Source organism: Abramis brama, assembly GCF_963993115.1.
Source record: "Abramis brama genome assembly, chromosome: 17".
Taxonomy (NCBI): domain Eukaryota; kingdom Metazoa; phylum Chordata; class Actinopteri; order Cypriniformes; family Leuciscidae; genus Abramis; species Abramis brama.
Window position 1 is genome coordinate 21,580,975 of NC_139979.1, and position 11,872 is coordinate 21,592,846.

The 11,872-nt window shown below is 38.7% G+C and overlaps 1 protein-coding gene across 2 annotated transcripts in view; it reads left to right on the top strand.

Annotated features, from left to right (window-relative positions):
- setd2 (SET domain containing 2, histone lysine methyltransferase) overlaps nucleotides 1-6,672 on the top strand; it is a 31,992-nt gene extending 25,320 nt beyond the window's left edge. For both annotated transcript variants that reach the window (XM_084088706.1, XM_084088707.1), the window contains exons 20-22: nucleotides 2,370-2,444; nucleotides 2,550-2,651; nucleotides 5,221-6,672. In XM_084088706.1, coding sequence (XP_083944832.1) covers nucleotides 2,370-2,444; nucleotides 2,550-2,651; nucleotides 5,221-5,391 — 348 coding nt within the window. In that variant the 3' untranslated portion in view covers nucleotides 5,392-6,672. The remainder of the gene's footprint in view (nucleotides 1-2,369; nucleotides 2,445-2,549; nucleotides 2,652-5,220) is intronic.
- The last annotated feature ends 5,200 nt before the right edge of the window (nucleotides 6,673-11,872 follow it).

Sequence of the window (11,872 nt, forward strand, 5' to 3'; positions counted from 1 at the left end):
GTCATAAATGAACCGAAACTCGGCGTTATAGGCTACTTGCCTCACAGACATGAGAAATGGGCTTATAGAAAGCTTGAAATGTCTACTTTTAAACGAACCAATTCAAATCGAAAACAAATACTCCCTGATTATGTAATCCAAACGAAAAAGGCGCTCACAGGTTCACTATACTACGGAGATGACGAGTCCGCAACATCAACTTCATCTTTGCAGCCAACATTAAAATGTCTCCTTGCTATTTTTTCCAGACACATTGATAACCATTAGGCTACTTTTGCGAGTGCTGCGCTTGAGCACGGGGCATATATTCCTCCGCCCAGTGGCCTAGTCTATGAGTCTGTAAAAATAGTCAACAAACTAAAAAAATAAAACCAAAGTTTTTTTTTAGGTTATATGTAGGCTAAGGTAGTCTTGTTAAAACAGATTTCATTGGTATCCAAAAAAAGATCGTTCAGGAACTGGTATCGAAGTCAAGGTATCGATATAAAAAATGTTTGACCAAGACGTGCATTCAGACAGTTTTGGTACCAAATTAAGTACCCAATACTGTCAAAATACTGGTGGTGTTTATTTTTTTTATTTATACATTCATTTATATTTGATTGATTTAGTATCAACTTAGAACTTAAGTGCTTTTTTTAGCGTTCGCTTAAGTACATGCATGTTGGGCCTGAGGCCCCATCCACACTACTGCGTTTTCGTTTAAAAACGGAGACCTTTTGCTACGTTTGCACCTCCCGTCCAGACTAAAACGGCAAAAACGGAGACCCAAAACGGAGAAGTTTAGAAACGCTGCCGACCCCTTTTTCGTTTTGAATCTCCGGAGGGCGTTTTAGTGAAGACAGGTCAAAACGGAGGACTTTAGAAACGATGACGTAGTAGAGGCTCACGCTCGGCTCTATGATTGGGTGTCATCAGTCATGGCGTATATCTTTGCTAGCAGCTGTTGTGCAAGTAAATTCTGCATTTTACAATGCTGTAACTGCCTACATGCGCCGGAGGCAAGCTATTATTCAAGCGATCTGTGACAATTTCCGTGTGCAGCGGCGGTATCGACCATACATGGAGCGGCGGTTTTGGGTTAACCCGGGAAGAACCAGCGCATGGTGGGATAATTTTATCAATGAAGTTGTGTTTACACCGGCACGCGCATGCCCAGTGTTGGTGAATGGTCACCTGATCCGCGTTTTCAGTTGTTTTAATGTGGACGGAGATCAATTCTAATACGCAGCTAAAACGCTGGTGTGGACGGAGATCGTATTCGTTTTAATTCTCCGTTTCTAAACTAAAACGCAGTAGTGTGGATGGGGCCTGAGACTGTCCTATCCTCTCTGGATAATTGAAGATGTTGTTCAAGTCATCAAGGATGGAATGGTTCGCAGATGCGGCTCATCCAATTTGAGAAAAGCTTTTTTGATTTTTTTTTTTTTTTTTTTTTTTTTTTTTTTTAAAGAAAACACTTAGAGCACTTAGATTTGCCTCAGCATTTAAAAGGCATTGGCTTTTAAGACATTATCTGATGCAAATAAACGAGAGGTATGACCGGGCCAAACCAAATTAAAACAAAGTCAAAAACAAGTTACAGTAAACATTGTTTTAAAGACGTCAACATTCAAAGGTCACAACCATCTTGGTCTGTCATTCACTAAAGTCTTCTCTCCCTCATTACCCACTCTGCATTTCTTTTTTCTTTCCTCTCTCTCTCTCTCTCTCTCTCTCTCTCTCTCTCTCTCTCTCTCTCTCTCTCTCTCTCTCTCTCTCCTCTCTCTCCTCTCTCTCTCTCTCTCTCTCTCTCTCTCTCTCTCTCTCTCTCTCCCAGCCTTTTGCTGGTGTTTTCTCTGGCTCTCTTTGATACTAATCAAACCCAGCTGCTGAAACTGCATTCATTTTATGTGTGGTTTCTTGTTTGGGACTCAAGCTTTGCAGAATCTCTTTTGTCTTTTCAGCAATCGTCCTTTCATTTTAGACTTCAAAATATCGTAACTATTAAACTTTGAACAGATATCGTTACCAAGGGGTTTTGTTGTCTGTTGTCAGTATGTCAGCATTTTGTTTGATGTGCACTGATTTGCCCTTTGGATTTCTTTTTGGGACAATGAGTTGACACTCTTGGCATTGATTCAACATGATTTTTCTCATTTATGTCATATCGGCTACCTAAGGGGACTCTGGGAGTTACAGTGTTTAATGTTGCTCGTTGCAGAATTTAGTCTCCCAAGTATGTTTTGGAAAATGTTAAAACAATTTCTAGATACACTTACATGAGTAATATGCCAAATAAACCGTCAGTGTTTTTTATATTCCAAATAAATTGTCAGAATTCACAATTTATTTTCATGCGTTGGCTTTTGTTTGACCCCTTTCCACAGTTTTCTACAAAGACCGCCGAGGCAGACACGTCTAGTGAGCTGGCCAAAAAAAGCAAAGAAGTCTTCCGCAAGGAGGTGAGCTTGAGATTCTCCTGGGTTTTTTTTACCAAATTATTATAGCGGTAGCTCATGTGTGTCCGACTCGTCTAACCTTTCAATTTCTCCTGCTTATCTCTTCAGATGTCACAGTTTATTGTGCAATGCCTTAATCCGTACCGCAAGCCAGACTGCAAGCTGGGCCGTATCAGTAACACAGAAGACTTCAAACATCTTGCTAGAAAGGTAATGTGTGTGTCTTTATGCTTTTTAAAAACAGACAAATAACATTCTTTTTGCAAAAAAGCATTTATGTCTGTCTTTTTAAATGCTCAGATAAGACCTGTTAAAGCACGTGCATCGCTACGCAAGCATAGACATCGATGGCTTGCACCTTTTTATTTTATGGCTTTTTAAAACTGTGAAACAATACAGAAGAAAAGAGTTGACTCTACATCTGTGACATACATCCGTGTGAAATGGATTATCGAAAAGAAAAAAAAAGGTTCAATACATCAGTTGTTGATTGGATGGAGGCACATCTGAATACAAGCTTTTAGCTGATTGTAATAAAGGAATGGGGTAAAGCGGGACTAAATGATTGGAGAAGTCTGGTGTGTGTTACCAGAGATAAGTCTGTCATTTCACCGTAAGATGCAGTTAAGACATTTGATTAAAAATTACACTGTAAAAAGAAATATAATAAATGAAACATTTAATACATGAACACATTAAACAGGAAACTTATCTAATACTCTAATTATTCACAGTGTCCTTTTTCAGCCACCCTACCGACTAATTGCTTTTGAAAATATGTAGTTTACACACCCTTAACTCAACCCAAAAATTCAAATTGTTGTCCTCATTCCGTCCCAGATTTTTTTTAAACTCTTTCTTCAGATGAACAAAAACAGATTTTAAAAAAAGTAATCCATCTCTGTGAGTCCATGTCATGTATCCCTCACAATTGATAAATTGAAACGATGTCTTTTGAAGCAAAACGATAGGGGGGTGTGAGAAAAATAAATAGCTATAAATCACTGCTTTCAGCCAACTGTCATGCATTCATTCATGTGACTGAAACGTCAGCATGTTATGAAGCATAATGTAAGCATGTTGTGAAACTCAGGCAAGAAGTAGAGGTCTTCTCGGGTCCAAACATCTGTACACAAATCACTTCTTAACCGAACCCGCCGTGCATAAATGAAAATAAATAAATAAATAAATAAAAACCCGATCCAAGACAGACCCCATAACATCAGACCCGACTCAACGGCAATTTTTTCAAATCCGACTGAACGTAAACGGCATTGACGTGTGCACAGCCTGCGGCACCACATGCACCAGTCAGGCCCAGACTGGCCATCGGGAGCTCTGAGAAATCCCCGTGACCTGCCGACTGATTTGGCCAACTTCTCCGTTCATTTTCATTTATTTATTATTACTTTATATTATAGCCTGCCCAATGTATACAAGTGATTTTTGAATTTCAGATTTTAATCGTGACCAGTGGATTGGAAAAATAAAGTAAAACAAATGGATAGCCTAATAAATCACAGATCCGCTAGTGTTGACTGCAACACTATTTACCTCCTCCGCTCTGGCGAACCGCTTCTGCACGCAAAAGAAAAACCCTGCATGAAGATGCAGTGTCCTGTGGCGTTTCCTGATGGATCTTGTAGCTATAAAATGGTTTTCTGTGTGCGAGGTTGGGATAGTTTAAAAGAATTCCACTCTCTAAAAGCACATTTATTTTAAATTACCCGGGACCCGAGACCCCTATTATCAGACTCGACCCGTGTCAGAGGCAGTGGTGAGGCTGCACAAGGGCCAGGGTGACACTGGCCCACTCAGTTTGATGGTTGGTCCACCCAATTAAATGAGACCATTTTTTTTATTATGGAAAATAAGATAAATCATGTATGCATGACAATAATAATTGCTGAAATACATGAATTTAGAGGATGGCACTCCCGAAACTTTGCTGGGTGTATATGGCTGCTGGTCAAGCATGAAGATGTATTTGAATTCTGAACTGATTTTATATTGCCTTGAAAGTGAGCAAAGATCAGTCCCTTTATAATCATCAAAAAGCTGAGACTCATCTTAGTTAATTTCGATGACGCGATCTCACGAAGTTCCGTTATAATCAATAAAGCTGTCTATATCTTTCTGTACTTCGTTATAACGAGAGGATTTGGGAGTGAGCAGAACTCAGCACTGGACAAAAACTCTGTCTTTGAGCTGTGAGTTGATTCTAACTTTAAAGACCCCCCTTATTGGCCATTGCTTTCAAGAAATCAACAGAAATGCCTGTGATTGGCTACATTGCTCAATGTTGCTAAAATATTTGACGTTCTTCATAGCGTAAACACAGATATGCACTGAATGGTTTGCCAGATTGCCAATATGCTATGCTGTTATTACGTAGAAACTGATCCTAGACCAGCAGTTATGAGCAGCTTTTCCCTTTAAAAACAATCAGAAGCAGCAGCAGGTTCCACGCCGGCTTCAGGTCCATGGCCAGGGGAAGGATAAGCCTATGCCACTCTCTGCCTATGGTTATTTTTTTATTTATATATTTTTTGAGTCATCTGTCTACTATATGGACTCACAAGTAATTGATCATTTTTGTTCAAATCTCTGTTCATTTGAAAAAGTCAGTCATATAAATCTGGGATGGCATAAGGGGGAGCAAATGATGTGCTCACTTAAGTATTTTATTATGATGTCATTGGATTGCTGCATGTCATGTTAATAGATGTGATTTATTTTACATCTCTAAACCTGAGTGTGTGTGTGTGTCTGCTCACAGCTGACTCATGGGGTGATGAACAAGGAACTGAAGTCTTGCAAGAACCCTGAAGATCTTGAATGCAATGAGAACGTCAAACACAAGACCAAGGAGTACATCAAGAAGTACATGCAGAAGTTTGGCTCTGTGTACCGACCCAAGGAAGACACAGAGCTGGACTTACTAGCCTAAAGCAACTCCAGGAATCTCCTGGCAGCTCTTTCCAACCGAACACCCCTGGCCTGAACAGTTTCGGTGCGTCGGGACAGGGCGGCTCCAGCGCGAGTCCTGTTGTTTTATTCCACTGACCCTCTAACCATGTCGTAAATGCTGCTCTGGGAGGGGGCATTGCCTGAGCCGTCCCACACAGGGGACGTTTTAATGATGAGATAAACTGCTGCGGTATGAAGCGCGGAGGACGCAATCCATGGGTGCTACACAGACTCTTTCCAAGATCTTTTTGTCTTCTCAAATTATCTCTAAGGCAAGTCTCATCAATTTGGAGAAGAGGATCATCCTAAACTCTAGAGGGGGAAAAAAAAGAATAAGTGGACCATTAAAATCCCCACACCATTACTGTAGTTGTTACCAAGGGCTTTTATTAGCTTACCCGCTCCGCCGAAGGTCCCGATTCCTCGCTGATGTTAGTCGAGGAAAGAGGGTAGGAGAAAGACAGACGCTAAGGATTATGGTATGTCTCAGATCAACTATCCACAGAACTAGTCATTTTGGACTTACTGGCCATGGGTCGCCCAGCATTGTTTTTATGGATTTTAGTCTATAGAAGTGTGCAGGTCTGTGATCTAACCCCATTTGCCCTGGTCTTATTTTTCTTCTCGACTGGGGGGAAGGTTATGTAGCAATGATATTTTATCAACGTCTTTCACTGTTTTTACATTAACTTTTTTTATTCATGTCACAATATGTGAAGCCCTCCAGGCAGTTTGTAGCTTATTTTTGTGGCTGTCACGTATAGATTGATCAGGTTTACCATCCCATAAGCTCTGGCCATTAATTAATTCACCCCACCTTATTAACCTGCATTAAATCTGTTTCAAGACATGTATTATATTGCTTTATATGTGAATATATTGAGATTTAGTTTTTGAGACCATTAGCAGAGACAAGGTCCACAATGTCTTGTGTAAATATGTGTAATATACCAGACTGGGAAAACGGGATTAGAAGGATGCAACTAGATCCGAGTCCTCCGCCCCGCCGGTGCAGCTCCGTTGTTCCTAAATCAAGCAGAATTCCGCACTATCCCACTGCTCCGTTTATTGGGTTGAATTTTAAAGGTTGGGGTGTCATTATGGTTTGTTTTTCCTTTGCTTTCTCTGTAGAAAGACTTTGGATTTTTTTTTTTTTTTTTATGTGCAAATAGGAGTCTCACCCCACTCCACTGTAAGTACTGTGCAAGCACATTGTCATACTGAGTGTAAAAACATTTTAAAATAAAATAAACTGTTTTCTAAAAAATAAGGCTTGGTTTTCTTATCACCTAATGGCTATGTGTTGAAGAAATATTGTCTGTTCATCAGCGTCCAGCAATAACATGCTGCCGTGTTTGATCCTGGGTGACGAAAATGGCTCCCACTACTTCCAAAAAGCTGCTCTGGAACTACTTGCAATAATTTATTTACCATTATTTTATTAATATTTATTTAGAATTATAAAACTATACTTGAAAAAAAAAAAAAAAAATAAGTTTATGCATTTATTATCTCTTAAGATAAGGGGGGAAAATGCAAATTAGGTTAAAATTGTTATATGTTTAGATATTACAAATTGTTATATTGTGTTTCCTAAATTAGAATGGGTTGAAATTATTTTTATAGATGATACATTAATCACTTGCTTTAGCTGTAGTACAACAATATAAAAAGCCAATTTATCTTTGGAAACAAATCTTATCTCACTCTTAAATTTTTTTAATGTACATTTATAATTGGTAATATATTTTAGGAAGCTTTTCTAATATATATAACCATTTACTGTATATTAGAAAAGCTTGATATAATAGTTTTTTTCCAAAAGTAAATTGAATTTTATATTGTCATGTACTAAAGTCCCTACCCAACTAGACATTTTCAAGTATTGTCAATTATAAATGTACATTAAAAAAAAAATGTGTGCTGCAAAATGTATGTATATATATGTGTGTGTGTGTGTGTGTTTTTCTCCAAAATACGTTGGCCACAATTATTGGCACCCCTAGAATTTACGAGTAAAATATCTCTGAAGTATATTCCCATTAATATTTACCTTTTTTTAGCACACCAGGGTGACTAGGAACATGAAATTGTCCAGCTATGACTTCTTGTTTCACAGGAGTTTAAATATGAGGAAACACAAAGGCCAAATTCCCTTAATCATTCGTCACAATGAGTAAAACCAAAGAATATAGTTCTGATGTGCATCATTGTTGAGCCTCACAAAATAGAAAGTGGCTGTAAGAAAATAGCTAAAGAATTGAAAATCCCCATTTTGACCATCAGGGCAATAATTAAGAAGTTCCAATCAACTAAAGATGTTACGAATCTGCCAGGAAGAGGACGTGTGTCTATATTGTCTTAATGGATAGTGAGGATCAGTGTTGCCAGATGTACGATAATTATCGTATTTGTACGATAATTTTGACCTCTGTACGATGTACGATCAATAATGGAAAAAATCCTATAATGTACGATAATTTCAGACCTGTGTGACACTTCAAATGATGGTCGTTGTAATCATAGGGTTTCTCATTGATCTAGCTGTGGATTCTACGTCTACCGGGGAAAGAACGTGTAGAGAGAGGGAGCGAGAGACCTTGCGTGTGTGTGCTCGTGTGGTTCACGAAGCGCATGTAAGGACCCAACCAATCAATTGTAAATCCTCCTCGCTCATCCAAAAACAAACTCCAGCATATTCAGTGGTCAGACATGACTGGAACTTCAAACGGCACAGGGTTCTGTGGTCAGATGAAACTTAAAAAAGAGCTTTTTGGCAGCAAACATGCTAGATGGGTTTGGTGCACACAAGGATAAAAAGTATCCCATGTTGTGGGCATATTTTTCTGCTGAAGGTCCTGGACATCTTGTTCAGATACATGGCATTGTGGATTCAATCGTGGATCAAATATCAACAGATAAAAAATCAAAACCTGACAGCCTCTGCTAGAAATCTTATAATGGGCCGTGGTTGGACCTTCCATCAGGACAACGATCCAAAATAAACATCAAAATCAACACAAAAATGTGTTACGGAGAACAAAATGAAGCTTCTGCCATGACCGTCACAGTTCCCTGACCTGATGAGTGGAGTGAACTGAAGAGAAGAAGCACCAACATGAACTTGTGAATCTGAAGGATCTGGAGAGATTCTGTATGGAGGAATGGTCTCTGATCTCTTGTCAGGTGTTCTCCAAACTCATCAGGCATTATAGGAGAAAACTCAGAGCTGTTATCTTGGCAAAAAGAGATTGCAAAAAGTATTTAATAAAAGGGTGCCAATAATTGTGGCCAACGTGTTTTGGAGAAAAACATTTATTTCATAATGTGATTCCCCCTTGACCATCTTGACCAAAAATGAATGCACCTCTTGATGGAAATAAATGTTATTCCTAACAAGATGTGCATACATTTTTGGTCAAGATCTTGTATTGACAATGCAAGAGTCAAGCACTCTGTAAAGTCTATTCCAGCACATCCCAAAGACTCTCAATGAATTTAAGGTCTGGACTCAGAGGTGCCAATTCATGTGTGAAAATGATTCTTCATGCTCCCGCCTAACTATTCTTTCAATTTGAGCCTGGTGGATCTTAACATTGTCATCCTGGAATATGGCCATGATGTGTCTTCCTACATGGTTGTTTAAGAAATGAAAACCTACACACTCCATCGAGGTCTGAAAACATGGCATCTTTTTTTTTTTTGTCTGACCCCTCATCATTTTCTGAAAATAAATGCTCTAAATGACTTCTTTTTTTTTCTTTCTTGAAATTTGTGAGAAATGTTGTCAGTAGTTTATAGAATAAACCAAAAATCTTAATTTTACTAAAACACATACATATAAATACCAAATCCAGAAAATCCAGTGCTAATTTTGCAGCATTGGTCTCTTATTTTATTTTTCCAGAGCTGTATATTACAGCACATGGAAATAAATAGTTGCCTTTATATTAAGTCGTGTCTATCAAGGGGATTATCATATTTGGTGGTCCTTGGCATCAAAAAGTTGGTTCTTTTAACCAAAAAGGAATGTAATTTCAGAGACAAGGCAATTTAATAGCATTTAATGAAAGATTATGACAAATTATAAAAGATTTTTTGAGATTTTATTTTTATTTTAAAAAAATGCATGCACCCTGATGTACAATATATGACCAACAAAGTAGTAAATGAAAGTAAATACTATATTTTTGGTTTCATGTTAACTTTATACACATTTAAACACTGTTTTCAAAGACAGAGACTGCCACCACAGCACAGATCTGGCTCTATTAAATCAGAGAATCAAAGTGGTGCACTGCTTTCATTATAGGCTCTTCCAGGGCTCAGAGACTCTGCCTACACAGTGCTTTAACCATCTGTGCAGAGCTGGTTTTCCCCTCCCCTCAGCCCAGCCCTTCTCTGTGCAGAGCAGAGCTCCAGGGCCAGGGCATTCCGGGGCTGCTCCAGACCGCAGTTAAGCAGCTCCGTCTGGAGTACGTGACGGCATGCAGAGCCGCCCAAGTCCCTGCTCTCACTTAACAGATCATCACAGAAATCATTAACACGTTTCATTCGGAGAGAGTCTTTCAAGTTAAAGTTAAAAAAAGATAAAGTTTGTTTTCCGCAGCACCTGAATAACACTTTTGGTTTAAGGGCACAGACATGTAAAAGTAACTCTAACGTGCCCCAGATTTTGTTACCGCCAACCTCATAGGGTTGGGGAAAAAAGTTTTTTTAATAAAATGGAATCATTTCTTTTAAAAAAAAATTCCCATCAACCTTGTCTGTAGGCAAATTAACTTCTGTGGGGGCTTCCTTCATGCAGTTGTTACCTTAAAGGGAGAGTTCACCCAAAAATGAACATTCTGTCATCATTTACTCACCCTGAAGTTGTTCCAAACCTGTATGAATTTCTTTCTTCTGCGGAACACAAAAGAAGATATTTTGAAGAATGTTTGTAACTAAACAGTTAATTGGCCCCATTGACTCACAATCCATTTTTTTTTTTTTTTTCCATATGGAAATAAACTGTGCCCCATCAACTGTTTGGTTCTCATTAGTTACAAATGATTTGCTGTTATCCATCCGATCATGGTTGTATTAGGGTTACTGGATTTTAGTGCTGTATTTGATACTGTCAACCACAATATTCTTTTGAATAGACCCGAAAATACTGTTATCAGTTTGTTGCAGTAAACGAAGAGGTGTCATATCGATCACAAGTTCAGTATGGCGTACCGCAAGGCTCAGTACTAGGACTGTTGCTTTTCACTCTGTACATGCTACCCTTGGGAAATATCATTAGGAAGCATGGCATTAGTTTTCACTGTTATGCTGATGATACTGACGATACGAATGTATAGCTGTTATAAAAAATTGGACAACTAGTAATTTCCCTCCTACTTAATAAAAAAAAAAAAAAAAAAAAAAAAGAGATTCTAATTATTGGACCAAAAACCTCTGCACTTAATAACCCAGAATACTGTCCAACACTTGATGGATGTTCTGTCAAATCTGCGTCGTCGGTTAGGAACCTGGGTGTGCTCTTTGATACCAATCTTTCATTTGAAAGCCACGTTTCTAGCATCCGTAAAACCACATTCTTCCATCTTAAAAATATATCTAAACTACGACATATGCTCTCAATGACAAATGCTGAACAGTTAGTTCATGCGTTCATGACCTAAAGGCTAGATTATTGTAATGCTCTACTGGCTGGTTGCCCTGTATGGCTTAATAAAAAAAAATTCCAGCTGCTCCAAAACGCAGCAGCTCTTACTGGTTCTTACTAGTTCTAGCCCGGTTCTGTCAACACTGCATTAGCTCCCTATTAAACATTGTATACATTTTTAAATCTTGCGAATTACTTACAAAGCACTAAATGGTTTTGATCTCAAAATTCTGGCCAGTTGATAATACTTAGAATATCAAAATCAACTGCTGGCGGTAGATCCTTTTCCCATATAGCACCTAAACTCTGGAACAGTCTTCCTAGCATTGTTTGGGAAGCAGACACTCTGTCAGTTTAAATCTAGACTAAAAACACATCTATTTAACCTGGAATACACATAACACATTTTCAATTTCTAATTGAAATCATGTAAAATGATTGTTAGGCTACATAAACTAGATCAGCTGGAACCGGGAACACTTCCCATAACACCTGATGTACTTGTTACATCATAAGTAGAAAGGCGTCTACGCTAATATTAGTCTCTCTGTTTATCCCAAGGTTTACCGTAGTCAGCCATATCCGGGCCATATCCAGATCTGATGAAGGACCTGTGTCTAGACACCACCACAACGCAGCCCTGAAGTGTCAGCAGAGTGGCAACTACACTATCCCCTGCGAAGGCCTCCTCCCCTTCCCTGAAAACATTATCAAAATGATTCGCTGTATTATGCATGCCAGACAAGTAATTGGCAATGTCACTTTGTAAAGAAAGACTGCGCGCCCACACTCATACGCATTCAAACGC